The following is a 15277-nucleotide window of genomic DNA, read 5'->3' as shown; positions in this document are numbered from 1 at the left end:
ATGGAAAAAAGAACACATTGACACCGGTGTGTCAGACCCACCATACTTGCTCCGGACACTGCGAGAAGGCTGTACAAGCAATGATCACACGCACGGCACAGTGGACACACCAGGAACCACGGTGTTGGCCGTCGAATGGCGCTAGCTGCGCAGCACTTGTGCACCGCCGCCGTCAGTGTCAGCCAGTTTGCCGTGGCATACGGAGATCCACCGCAGTCTTTAACACTGGTAGCATGCCGCGACAGCGTGGACGTGAACCGTATGTGCAGTTGACGGACTTTGAGCGAGGGCGTATAGTGGGCATGTGGGAGGCCGGGTGGACGTACTGCCGAATTGCTCAACACGTGGGGCGTGAGGTCTCCACAGTACATCGATGTTGTCGCCAGTGGTCGGCAGAAGGTGCACGTGCCCGTCGACCTGGGACCGGACCGCAGCGACGCATGGATGCACGCCAAGACCGTAGGATCCTACGCAGTGCCGTAGGGGACCACACCGCCACTTCCCAGCAAATTAGGGACACTGTTGCTCCTGGGGTATCGGCGAGGACCATTCGCAACTGTCTCCATGCAGCTGGGCTATGGTCACGCACACCGTTAGGCCGTCTTCCGCTCACGCCCCAACATTGTGCAGCCCGCCTCCAGTGGTGTCGCGACAGGCGTGAATGGAGGGACGAATGGAGACGTGTCGTCTTCAGCGGTGAGAGTCGCTTCTGCCTTGGTGCCAATGATGGTCGTATGCGTGTTTGGCGCCGTGCAGGTGAGCGCCACAATCAGGACTGCATACGACCGAGGCACACAGGGCCAACACCCAGCATCAGGTTGTGGGGAGCGATCTCCCACACTGGCCGTACACCTCTGGTGATCGTCGAGGGGACACTGAATAGTGCACGGTACATCCAAACCGTCATCGAACCCATCGTTCTACCATTCCTAGACCGGCAAGGGAACTTGCTGTTCCAACAGGACAATGCACGTCCGCATGTATCCCGTGCCACCCAACGTGCTCTAGAAGGTGTAAGTCAACTACCCTGGCCAGCAAGATCTCCGGATCTGTCCCCCATTGAGCATGTTTGGGACTGGATGAAGCGTCGTCTCACGCGGTCTGCACGTCCAGCACGAACGCTGGTCCAATTGAGGCGCTAGGTGGAAATGGCATGGCAAGCCATTCCACAGGACTACATCCAGCATCTCTACGATCGTCTCCATGGGAGAATAGCAGCCTGCATTGCTGCAAAACGTGGATATATACTGTACTAGTGCCGACATTGTGCATGCTCTGTTGCCTGTGTCTATGTGCCTGTGGTTCTTTCAGTGTGATAATGTGATGTATCTGACCCCAGGAATGTGTCAATAAAGTTTCCCCTTCCTGGGACAATGAATTCACGGTGTTCTTATTTCAATTTCCAGGAGTGTAGCTACATCAGTACCTCCATCCATATCAAACCTACCAACCAACGACAATACCTCCACTTAGACAGCTGCCACCCATTACACACCAAGAAGTCTATTCTATCAGCTTACTCACCCGTAGCTGTAGCATCTGCAGTGATGGATGGGCCCTCTCAAAATATACCGAGGGTGTCACTGAGACAGTCACGGACCTCGTACAAAAACAGATCTCCCATACCTTATCTCTCCAGTCATCCATCACCTCCCAAAGTCCCACCATTCAGCTGCAGTGGAGCATTCCCCTCATGATTCAGTACCACCCACGACTGGAACAAATTAATCACGTTGTCTGTCAGGGTTTCGATAACCTCTCGTTGTGCCTTTATATGAGGAACGTCCTAATCCACTATCCTCCCCCCCCCCCCACCCACACACACACACGGGGGTATTCAGCCACCCACTAAACGTACACAATATCCTCTTCCATCTCTACTCAACACCTGCTCCCAACTCCTTGCCTCATGTCTCCTATCGTCGTAATAGACCTAGATGCAAGACCTGTTCCACACATCCTCGCACCACCACAACATACTCCAGTCAGGTCACAAGCATCATCTATCACATCAATGACAAGGCTATCTGTGAAAACAGTCATTTGATCTACAAGCTAAGCTATAACAACTGTTCTGCTTTCTATGTGGGCATTGCAACCAACAAGCCGTCTGTCACGGCCACTGATAAACTGTGGTAAAGAAACAGCTGGATCACCCAGTTGCTGAGCATGTTGCCCAACACGACATTCTTCATTTCAATGACTGCCTCACAGCTTGTGTCATCCGGATCCCCACCAACACCAGCTTTCCCGAATTGTGCAGGTGGGAACTCTTCCTGAAAAACATCCTATGTTCCCTTTTGGCCCCAACCTTCATCAGTAATTGTCCTTACCCATTTAGCCCATTCCCTGTTCCCGTTCCAGCACTACACAGCCCTCAATTCCAATTCCACCAACGTACCCACAGTCTTTTTACTTCTCTCCTTTTCTGCTACCCTCCCCCCCCTCCCCCTCCCAATCTCCATCTAACCTCCCAGCTGCACCTAGCTGCCCTACCGTTTCTCCACCTCATCCCTTTACACTGGCACAAGCCATAATTAAGTACTTTATTGTCCCCTACTCCTACCCTGCTATCCCTCTCCTCCCCCCTGCCCATTTCCTCCTTACCCTCATGATCTGGTTGCCTTCCCCTTCATGCGCTCTGCTCACAGTCTGGCCCTAACAGCCAGAGACTGTGGTCATGTGTGTGGGAGTTGCATGAGAGAGAGAGAGAGAGAGAGAGAGAGAGAGAGAGAGAGTGTGTGTGTGTGTGGTGAGTAACAAAACCATCCTTTTCACAATAAAGTTAAGAATCAGTATTTCTGTTGGGAAATTTTTCACAACCCACTCAATAATCTCAAGCTTGTACCCAGTGGCCATTCTTTTTCTTCCTTCTGAAACAATAGCTTTGTGGACAAGATAATAAAGAACTTGAGACTGCTGCTGCCAGATGGTCTGATTTCTAGGAGGAGAACTTCTATGCAACGGAAGGAAGATATATGAGCAATGTAACAAAAAGTGCACAGAAGTTAATGGCAGTTATGTGGAAAAGTGAATCAGAGTTGTAAGAAACTATAACTACCAATAAAAAATTTTTACAACTGTATTTTTATGGCCAAATTTTTTGAATACGCCTCATTCTGTATTACTGTCTCTTTAAAGATGTATTGGTCGATGTGAATTGAAATATCTTGTGAAAACTATGAAGTAAATGAATAACTGAACTAGTGTGGATTTAAATTTAAAAACGCAATATGATTCAATTTATTAAAATTGCAGTGGCTTAACATTGAGCTGTCCACTTCAATATTATCCACTTTTTTTCTGTTTTATGTTAAAACACATGGAAGACCATTTGCTAATTATTGTACACAGCAGTAGAGTAATTTTTTCTAATACTATTTCTTTTCTTTTTTAAGTTGCGGTTTAGGGTAATGTGTTTATCAAAGACTCACTGTATTTGTCAAAAGGCTTTACTCAATAAATTTGAAAAAATATACCCACATTAAAAATAAGTTATTTTACGTAGTTATACAATGATATACAAAACTACACATAGCCTAGCCAAACTTGATCCCTGAAAAACTGAATGTTCGTTTTAGAACATGATTACAGGGAATGGGAAAAGGAAGGAGTAATATAACAATAAATCAATAAATACCATAGCTCATGGATGTTATGAGGGCAGTGAGGAGAACATAACAAGTATTAAATTTTAAGTTGCTACATAACTGACTATAATTTGACTTCCACCAAAGTTATCACTGTTTGTGGACATAAGTTTTTATGTACAAGTTACATACACATGAAAAATATAAAATCAGTAATCAGTGTGCCATAGACTCATGTGGCTTATTTAATTTGCCCATGATCTCTGCAACAATTGTATCTATCTCAGCCATTGCACCCAAACCAGTATCACCACACATCAAAGTTTTTGAGATACAGGGAACTTCACAGTAGCCCCATTCTTTCAGTGACTCAATTTGTTTGGCTGTGATTGGATGTTCCCACATCTTTGTGTTCATAGCTGGACAGAAGAGCAGTGGCTTCTTAATTTCCCAGGCTCTTGCAACACATGTCAACAGGTTATCACACATACCCTGAAATCAAATATGAAACACTGAAAGGTATTTTTCCTCTAAACATAATAGTAGGGCAGAGCACACCAAGAAAAATGACGTTCTGTACCAGTACAACCATAAGTCTTCTTGGCAACTACTATATTATGAATGGTATGCCATGTGCGAAACCTCGCATAACAGCAATAAAAGTGCTTGCAAATATGAAAACATAACTGGTTATTTTTATTATTTTTATGTTACTACCACTGATGTCAGACATATACAACACACATGATTTCTAACCAATGCATGCTCATCCAAAACAGTGAATAGTATTATCAAGATTAGTCTTATGTATTGTTTCTAATGCCCAGATTGACACAAACATACACAAGAAGGCATTATTTATTGAAATATACTGTGACAGCAGCAAAAAATTATCTAAATTACAAAGAAAAAAGCCTCAAGATTGAGTAACTGAAAGCTCCTTCTAAAGATCAAATAAAATGGATAAAGAACTAATTGACAAAATGTTGTTCCCACCTATCAAGAGAAACATCACAGGAAAGAGAGAGCCAAATAAAAACAGCAGAAATCATTCCATTTCTACAATAGATAGTACAGCAAAAGAGCAAATAAAATGATCACTGAAACAAAACCATAATAATGAAAAGTTCAGGAAGGATTATTATCATCATCATCATCATCATCATTACTATTACTGTTGTTGTTGTTACTACCCACTAGCTTTTACCCGTGACTTCATGAAGTTGGCAGGCTTCCCTCTTTTAAGCTTGTACAATACAGCAATCATAACATCACACATTATGCACCCAAACAGACGAAAAATATTGAATTGCAGAAATAACATGAAACTTTCAGAACAACCACAAAAATTAGGGCATTTTGGGCAAGGACAAACTAACTAATGGCAATCCTAATAATGAAGATACGCCAAAACAAATATTTATGCAAAAATCAAGCAAATAAAATCCTCAACAATCAACAAAATCTCAATAAAAGAACCAGCCAAGAAAATAAGCTGGTAATGGAAATTTCACTTGACCTACATAGCTCAAGTGAGCTCTATAATACCACAAACCCACACACAGTTCCAAAAATGGATAGCAGGAATGTCACTTGATCTATAAGCTCAAATGAAATCCACAATATCATAAAACCATCCAAAGGTCAAAAAATATCCAGTATCAAACACTTCATTTGACCTATAGCTAAAATGACATCTGTGGTACCACATCATCAAAGCTCACTAATATATGTAATACTTAAAACTTAAATTATCAACCACAGTCCAACATAATTACCCAAATTAACAACACAAGCACAAAATTTATAAAAACTGCAGTAATACCAATTCGGAATACAAGAAACACATACATAACCTACATATTAATGATGATGTAAATAAAATAGAAAGAAACTTCCACATGGGAAAAATATATTAAAAACAAAGATTCCAAGTCTTACCAAGCGGGAAAGCGCCGGCAGACAGGCACATGAACAAAATACACAAACACACACACAGAATTACTAGCTTTCGCAACCGATGGTTGCTTCTTCAGGAAGGAGAGGGAAAGACGAAAGGATGTGGGTTTAAAGGAGAGGGTAAGGAGTCATTCCAATCCTGGGAGCGGAAAGACTTCCCTTAGGGGAAAAAAAGGACAGGTGTACACTCGCACGCACGCACGCACACACACACACACACACACACACACACACACACACACATATCCATCCGTGTGTGTGCGAGTGTACACCTGTCCTTTTTTTCCCCTAAGGGAAGTCTTTCCGCTCCCGGGATTGGAATGACTCCTTACCCTCTCCTTTAAACCCACATCCTTTCGTCTTTCCCTCTCCTTCCTGAAGAAGCAACCATCGGTTGTGAAAGCTAGTAATTCTGTGTGTGTGTTTGTGTGTTTTGTTCATGTGCCTGTCTGCCGGCACTTTCCCGCTTGGTAAGTCTTGGAATCTTTGTTTTTAATATAACCTACATATTAAATATACATACCCTACACAATAGTATACGCCCAACAATTTCAGTCAGTCTCATAGCTTCTCCACAAACATGACACTTCACATATTCAGCAATTAAACTGGACAACTGTCAGAACTTAATCATGGTCAACAGGCCATGCCCCATTGTGGTATCAACAACCCACTCGTGAACTATGTTGCCATATCAATATCTAACAAAAAACTAAACATTTAATTAAATCTCCAACCATAAACAACATATTGCACTAATACATTGAAACCCAAAAGAATTGTTACCCGGAACTGTCAACATCAAAATAATTCACTAGCAAGCTGCGACACACACCTCCAATATCATTATTACAAACAGCATTAAAGCAGTCCAATGAATCAATTACACCCCACACTAGAAAGCACCAATGCCGAATTCAACATGCCCTGTGAAAATGTGATTGATTTCAAATATGCCATGATAGCAGGATGTCACACAACACAGCACAGTTGGATCACAGATCAAAGCAGATAGATGGTATCACAAATTCTGGTTGACCCACCACCACAAAAACAACTTATAACTGTGTCCAAGACTGAATGACAGCAGGTTCTTTAGAATTTGAATGTTTATCATAGGAAAGTGGATTTTACACTGAAGCACCAAAGAAACTGGTATAGACATGTGTATTCAAATACAGAGACATGTAAACATGCAGAATACGGCACTATGGTCGGCAACACCTCTATAACACGACAAGTGTCTGGCGCAGTTGTTAGGTCAGTTACTGCTGCAACAATGGTAGTTTATCAAGATTTAAAGTGAGTTTGAACGTGGTGTTATAGTCGGCACACGAGCAATGGGACACAGCATCTCCGAAGTAGTAACGAAGTGGGGATTTCCCATCAAACCTCTGACACTGCTGCAGCCAGAAACAGATCCTACAAGAATCGGACCAACGATGACTGATGAGAATCACTCAACATGACCGAAGTTCAACCCTTCTGCAAATTGCTGCAGATTTCAATGCTGGGCTATCAATAAGTGTCAGCATGCGAACCATTGAACGAAACATCATCGATACGGTTTTCGGAGCCAAAGGCTCACTTGTGTACCCTTGATGACCGCATGACACAAAGCTTTACACCTCGCCTGAACCTGTCAACGCCAAGGTTGGACTGTTGATGACTGAAAACATGTTGCCTGGTCGGACAAGTCTTGTCTCAAACCATATTGAGCGAATGGATGTGTACGGGTATGGAGACAACCTCATGAATCCATGGACGCAGCATGTCAGCAGAGGACTGTTCAAGCTGGTGAACAATCTTTAATTGTGTGGGGCATGTACAGTTGGAGTGATATGGGGCCCCTGATATGTCTAGATATGACTCTGACAGGTGACACATACGTAAGCATCCTGTTCGAATTCCTGCATCCATTCATGTCCATTGTGCATTACGAAGGACTTGGGCAATTCCAGCAGAACAGTGCCAGACCCCACACAACCAGAATTGCTACACAGTGGCTCCAGAAACACACTTCCGAGTTTAAACACTCCCGCTGGCCACCAAACTCCTCAGGCATGAACATTATTTAGCCTTGCAACGGGCTATTCATAAGAGATCTCTACCCCCTCGTGCTCTTACCGATTTATGGACAGCCCTGCAGGAATCATGGTGTAAATTCCCTCCAGCACTACTTCAGACATTAATTGAGTCCATGCCGCATCATGCTGCAGCACTTCTGTGTGAGCACGGGGTCCATACACAATATTAGGCAGGTGTACCAGTTTCTTTGGCTCTTCAGTGAATGAAAGAAGCTAAATTAAAACTGTAACTTTTTTTTTTATGAAACTCACTCAGAAAGGCTTGAAATTAGGCATTCACCACGAAGTAGAATTAACAAATTTCTAGTTGCAAAAACACATTACAAAATAACAAACTGATAACAAAAGTCCCAAATTTTGATAATTCAGCCAGTTGATCAAACATAAACTATATATGTAACAACTTTATGAGAAGGAAAGTTGCTACTCACCATATAGCGAAGATTTTGAGTCAGATAGGCACAACACAAAGACTCTCACAATTAAAGCTTTCAGCCATTAAGGCCTTTGTCAACAACAGACATCTCTCTCTCTCTCTCTCTCTCTCTCTCTCTCTCTCTCTCTCTCTCTCTCTCTCTGGCAACATATTAAAATATCAGCTACAGTGAACTTACAGTGTCCATGTTTCTTCCACTGCATGCTGCTGTTTGCAATTTATTACTGTTATTATCCACTAAAGAACGACAAAGTGTGCAAAGGAAGTTACACCAACAACCAAAATAATATCATTTATAATCCCATGACACGTTTCAGGAGAACCCCCATCATTATTTCAGTGGGATTAAATTTGGAATAAAAGACAAAAATGAAAAAAATACCAAACTGCTACATGGGGTAAGCAGTGAAGAACATAAGTCTGCGTACTGAAATCAACATAGAGCGTTATGATAGTAAAAAAAAAAGAAAAAAAACTCCTCTAAGTCATTCATCCACATCATACTCCTCTTCAAACTACTTCAGTACTCGACATTTCAATCCCGCTAACAGAGTAGTCTTCATGACTTCAGTGGTGACCCTGGATGGCTGAACACTATCAATAGATAGTGCCGCATTCAATTATAAAAAGACTAGCTTCACACTTTTCCAGAGAAATGGAGTTACTGGGTAAAAATCTTCAGTCTAATCCATCATTATTGAGTAAATACTGAAAGCAGGTATTGAAAGATAGGCTGAATTAAAAATACTACTGTTGTATTGCCTCAGTTGTTTACATTCTTTGCTTGCCGCGGCTAGGTGTTTGCTCCCATGATAGCAAGTAGCCTCGAAGATGGAAATCTGTAGCTGAAACTGTATTCTTTCTGTGATATTTCAACTACAGGAAAATAGTCCTTATAACTGAACACAATACTGTCTTTTGACAGTCCAGTCATTGAAGGACACTAGTAGAATTTGAAGATCAATATGCCTGCATAGGGATCAAAATGTTGAGAACTGAACTTTGAGTAGGCACATCATGCAGCCTAATGACTCAGACAATTTTACCATAAGCCAAGGTACGCAGACTTACACACAGAATATCATGTCACATGCTGGTCCATAACATCCAACTTACAAAGACTGTTCAATATTGTACAAGGAAAACAATTTCACCAGTACGGCCTCTGTGCTGTTAGTGAATGCAATGTCTATGGCAACATGTACATCTTTGAAACACAATTATTAAAAACTACATACGTAATTTAAAGTTATACATATCTTTTACAAAAGAGGCCAAAATTTGGGGTAACTGAATCTATCTATACTGGATGTCAGTTCCATGCCATGATGTAATCATGTTGTTGTATTATGATGTTAAATGCTTGCAAAGAGAAAACAAAACGGACCTTTTTTTTTTTTTTTGCATATACACTATTTCTTGAAATGTAGGTTATGGTGACAAACTGATATGTAGTGTGGCATAATGTATAGGTTAGGCTGAAAGGTTACAATTTGCCTGAGCTGACATGCCCATGAATGTGAATATGAAATCTTAATTGTGGCACCAAGTTAGATTGAAAGGTGAAAGTTCGATTGCAAGTTTGCAAAGAGGTGTCAGGGCTTCAGTTACTCCAAAATATCTAAAAACAATGACGTAGCTTCAGAACTTCCAGTTGATGGAATTTGAACACAGTAAAGCAGCAAGCACATATGGAAATAGCTCATCATCTGAATTTCAACCAAAATGTTCAAAAACAAAAGCCTAGTCCGATATCTTTAATATGTTTGAATGGGAGACAGGGACATTGATTAAGGTAGTTCTATAATATAAATGCAATGACTATGAATAACACGGCACTAATAAAAACAAGGACACCCCACAAAACTCTATTCCCATCAAGATACTATTAAAGGGTCTGTTTTCGTTTTTCTAACTCTTTCATGTTAGTGACATCATCTAGGTCAACTGAAGTTTACAGTACCACCTGTCTCCTTTGACAAATGACCTAATTCTGTTGTGTTGTGCGGCGTCATGATAGTAAAGAATATTTCAAATGGATAGTGTTTGCAGAGCGTGTGTTGGAGGGTGCAGTGGTTCTATCTAGTGTGGAATGTTTATATTTTCATATTTAGTAAGTGACATTAATGGTTCATTGGACTTCTGAACTGCTATTGATGACAATAGTATTGGAAGAGTTTGTGACGGCTGAAAAGTTATTTGGATGTTGGCAGTTACAGGGAATAGATTCATTTTCGGGTTAGTGTGATGTGCGCTTTATGGTTGGAGACCTAACTTTGTTTCCCATTTGTTAGTGATGAACATGAGAATGAAATTTATGAGTAGGAACCAGCGTGCCAGAATGGCAGATGACCACAGATAAATCCCTGTAGTTATTTTGTATAATTGCCAAGTACCTGAAGTGTTATGTCTGTGGAAAAGGTATGAGATGGACCGGCAGTGCTATATCTGAGACCAGGGACCCATGTACGTAGCACTGTTGGCTGGACAAAATGGCATTCATCCATATGATATCCTGGTTTCAGAAGCTGGCTAATGTGGACATGCTGCTGACAACATTTTGGTATCACTAAATTGGTAGATTTTTGTGTTAGCTGACTTACATTGGTTCGTGACAATGCTGGATTGTGATTGGTATGTACCATGAAGTTTCTTTCACCTACATTAGTGATGCTGGGTTTTCTATATTAGTTATACAGGGTGAAAAGTATTTAAACCGACAAACTCTGGGAGGTTGTAGGGGACATCAGAACAAATATTTTTCCCTAATGTCATTTTTTCCTATGAGGATTATTTAAACCAGTGGAGGCTGTACTATACTCTTCAGTTGTTAGAGGCCATATTATGATCTTCAATTGTTAGAGAGCATATTACGCTCTTCAGCTGAAGGCAACTGCTGTCCACCAGTGTAGTAGTGCATTGTCTCTGTTTACTAATGGAACGAGTGAGTACACTGACGTGGTTGGTGCATACTACGTAGCGCTCCACAACAGACGAACTGCACAGCAGGTTTATCAACAACAACATCCCACATCATATGACCTTTGCTGCTGTGTACCAACGTCTGCCTGAGACCGGGTCGTTTAGCAGATTACCTGGATAGGGACGACATCACACAGTAAGAACGCTGCAATTTGAGGAAGCTCTCTTGCAGCATGTGGAGTAGGATCCTTCAACCAGCACTCTTGCAATTGCACGTAACATGGGGAGAAATCAGACGAATGTAAGAACAGTCCTTCAAGAGGAATTGTTACGTCCATTTCACTTACAGTGTGTCCACAACCTGTAACCAGTTGACTATCCACCCACAACACAGTTTTCGCAGTGGCACCTGGAACAGTGTGAATGGCATCCTACATTTGCATCCTCCGTGTTGTTTACCGATGAAGCAACATTCGGGCATGATGGAGTCTTCAACATGCACAATTTGCAAGGTTTGGAGTGAGGATAACCAACATACTACCTCATCAAGTGCGGTTCTTCGTTAATGTGTGGGTAGGTGTTGCTGAGGGCTGTTTAATTGGGCCATATCTGCTGCCTAGGTCATTAAATGGGAGGTACTATTACAATTTTCTCACCAGAGCATTGCCAGAATTGTTGGAAGATGTCCCGCTCCCTACACGACAACACATGTGGTTCCAACATGACGGGGCGCCGGCACATTTCATACGTTGTGTGCATCGATTCCTGGACCGACGGTTCCCAGAAACGTGGATTGGTGGAGGTGGTCCTGTACCATGGCCTGCTCGATCCCCAGATATGTCCCCTCTGGACTTTTTTGTGTGGGGAGGGATGTGCAACCTTGTTTACCCAAATCCTGTTGCATCAGAAGAGGATCTGGTTGCCCGGATAGGAACAGCATCAGGAACAATTCAGGATAATCCTGGGGTTTTTGCCCATGTCAGACAGAACATGATCCAATGGTATAACCTTTGTTTACATGTCAATGGAGGCATTTTTGAAAATCTACTGTAATTGAAATTGGGTTGTATTAATGTGTTGCCTCTTGGTCATAAAAAAATGGAAAAGTGTTTGTTGGTTTAATTAATCTGCTGCCAGAGATCTTCCTCTACCAGTTTAAATACTCGTCATAGGGAAAAATATTTGTTTTGATGTCCCCTACAACCTCCCAGAGTTTGTTGGTTTAAATACTTTTCACCATGTATAAGTGAGCTTTGGTTTTCTGGTACTGCGGGCTTCATTTTAGCTACACTGGTCAAGTAAAGGGTATCATGGATTTTGTTAAAGCTATATAGGTCAAATGAAATTTTCAGTACTGATTTTTGTACCTTTGTGTAGGTTCACGGTAGCAAGATTGATTGATCTTTGTACATTAGCGAAATTTCCAATACCAGTTTTTCCAGGTTCTTGTCTTCAGGTTTTGCTTATTGTTGCGGATTTCATTTGTTTCATTTTAACAAGAGCAACTTTTATGGATTGTTTTCATTATTGGGACTGTCATCTATTTCGTTTCTCCCCACTCAAAATGACATAATTCCTGCAGCTTTCCCATTAGCTTCACATTGTTTCTGTACTATTTGCATCCGTTTGTGAATGTAGTGCGCAGTGTCACAGCTATCATATTGAAGGTTGAAAAGGAGTCTCCGCCCTCTTTGTGACGTCACAGATAAAAAGCGACCAGTGGTACTGGAATCTTCAGTTATCACCATCATCCATTGGTTATTTCTTGAGGGTAATAACTACTTTATGTTATAAACTAACACTGTGATGATGAGAATTTTCTTCATTCACACCAAGAATTGACCCAAATAGCCAGTTATTAGACTATAATTTAATTCAGTTCAAAATGCATCACCAGACAATTGTCACATAGCTGACATAGGGCCATAGGTGATATGTACAAAGAACTTTATACATTATATTGTAAAACTGTTAAATGATGGAGCATTTGGTTATTTCGTTATGAGGGCCTGCTGATACCAAAGTCAAAGAGGTTAATGGTGACATGCGGAAAAATGAAACATTACAGTGACTACTGTACACTGTCAATGTTGCATAGGAAAAACGTCCAGAAAATTGAAAGGCAAGAAATTAAACGAGAAACTAGAACCAATCAGGGGTGATATTTGTAGTAAGAACTCCTGAATTATACAATAGAGCCCAAGGCACTAATTCCAAATGCTGAGAAACCAGTCAGTTCTAGCTTGTCACTTTGGCCATTGTCACAACTCGTTAACCAATTACTGCATGTGGTGGTTGTGACAGATCATCATGAGATACACGAGACCTGTACGATCACAGAATGCATATACAATATACATGAATATTGCTCCTTATGTGTTCGTCCTGTTTCCTGTACAGCAAACAAAATAATTTGGAAGTACATTAATCTATGCTGGCATAAAAAATTGTGAAAAATAATAAATTTTGGAATCAATAAGAAAGGTAAATATGCAGCAAGGAATTGCATTCTGGGATAAATTAACACGAGTATTGTTGAGAATAACTTACAACCATGAGTGTGCCAATGAAGATGCTTCGTATTTGCTAGGGAAATAAAAGTTCAATACAAGTCGTCAACGTTTCGTGTTTAATGAAAACTGGATGCACTATCTATTTTAAAAGCTGTAACTGTCTAAATATGAGGCATTACAGTTATTCACTTTTCGCTCATTTCTGATCACCTCTAGAACACACGAAGACCAGAGTACACACGACTGTAATTCCGCTCCAAAAATATCCCATGAAACAATAGGTAAACCATAAACAGACAACAGTGTGGTTTACCCATATAAATGTGTAGTCTACAATGTGCATTAAAAATAGTAAACTGGTATACTTACATGCGATAGTTTAGCTAAAGTATTGGCATCAAGAGGCGCAATAACAAAAATATCGGCCCACTTTGCCAGTTCGATGTGGAGCACAGGATCACCTCGCCTGGACCACATACTCCACTCGTCGTTGTCCGTGTAAACTGATATACTGGAGGGTATATCTTCAGGCGAATAAAAATGCTGTGCATGATTCGTCACAATTATACGAATATCTACATCATATTTTTGGTTCAAAAATGCAACAAGGTTCGGTAGTTTAATAGTAGCAACACTCCCTGTACAACCTATCAAAATATGTTTCTTCTGTTGCAATGAGCCATCATCACCGGGAGTTCTTTCAAAATCTCTGTTCGGCATCGTTCCTCAAAAGCACTTTGTTACGCAATATTGCAGTCCGTTACAGTCTATTTCTTCGACTCTACATCGACGTCACCAAGGCCTAGCTTCGACCACTCCTCTTTAGTCATCAAATTATGATCCATCCTACATCCTAAATAATCTTTTGCTTCCTTCCGGCACTTTGAATTGTCATTCTTGTTTTCGCGTAGGCATATCATATATTTTAGCATAGACGTCTTACACACGCCGTCATGATCAAGTGGAAAGCTGCCCTTATCTGGAGGCGTAGGAGTAAATGTTTTTTTACCGAACGTCACAGCTGACATAGCAGAAATCTTTTAAAACCTTGTTGAAATAGGAAGCCTTCGCAAATCAACTGCTAGGAAACAGCTGTTATTTATTTTGAATCGTATGTTTCTCAAAGATATAGTATAAACAAACCAAAGGTGCATATTCTGTTCTCCAAAGTCAACATTTAATCCACACTAGGCATATCTTAGCGGCGCCAATTCCATTTGTACTATGGCTGGCGACATAAATTATTTCTCTTCCATGTTGTAAGATTTCTACTTCTTCACTTTCTTACATAAAAAACAGAGTTCATCTTATAGTCACAGGTGCAGACATAATTAATAGGGTGCAAGGATGAGTATAGTCGTTCATAGCGGTGTGTACTTGCTATCACCAAAAGCTAGCTCGAAAGGGATGCGAATATGATTTGCATAATTAAACAAAAAAGTCTGAAATTAATAGCTTTGCCCAATAACTTTGTTACCTCTGGAAGCATAAATTCCTACAGAAACAGAGATCTGAATAGATCATCGAGAAACTGTTGAGTCTATGCTTTTGCTACTGTTGATTCATTTTGTTTTAGAATTTCGTGGTTGATATAAGCGTAACTGTCATATGAGATAAACTTGGTTTATAGAATGATAAAATCGTATACCGTATTCATAATGTGAGTAATAGGAATGCACAATTTTAGGAACATTATTAATAATTACTTAAAAACAAAATCTCAATCAAGTGCATTATTTGTTATTGCTCATTATGCTGGGTCGTTGTCAC

The 15277-nt window shown here is 40.9% G+C and overlaps 1 protein-coding gene across 1 annotated transcript; it reads right to left on the bottom strand.

The window, feature by feature from the left end:
- Window positions 1-3434: 3434 nt before the first annotated feature.
- LOC126272378 (phosphopantothenoylcysteine decarboxylase) lies at window positions 3435-14636 on the bottom strand. Its single transcript, XM_049975195.1, has 2 exons — window positions 13877-14636; window positions 3435-4082 (listed from the first exon to the last, which is right to left on the bottom strand). The coding sequence occupies exons 1-2, from the start codon at window positions 14225-14227 to the stop codon at window positions 3807-3809; spliced, it is 627 nt and encodes a 208-aa protein (XP_049831152.1). The 5' UTR covers window positions 14228-14636; the 3' UTR covers window positions 3435-3806.
- Window positions 14637-15277: the final 641 nt, after the last annotated feature.

This window comes from Schistocerca gregaria, chromosome 1, assembly GCF_023897955.1.
Source record: "Schistocerca gregaria isolate iqSchGreg1 chromosome 1, iqSchGreg1.2, whole genome shotgun sequence".
Classification (NCBI taxonomy): domain Eukaryota; kingdom Metazoa; phylum Arthropoda; class Insecta; order Orthoptera; family Acrididae; genus Schistocerca; species Schistocerca gregaria.
The sequence above is the reverse complement of the archived record's forward strand: the minus strand, read 5'-3'. Positions and strand labels throughout refer to the sequence as shown.

Excerpts from the sequence above, each read along its gene's own strand:
- LOC126272378 (XM_049975195.1), bottom strand. The coding sequence starts at position 14,227 with ATGCCGAACAGAGATTTTGAAAGAACTCCCGGTGATGATGGCTCATTG. Across the intron at positions 4,083-13,876 it reads CTTTAGCTAAACTATCGCAT|GGTATGTGTGATAACCTGTT; the intron begins GTAAGTATACCA and ends ATTTGATTTCAG.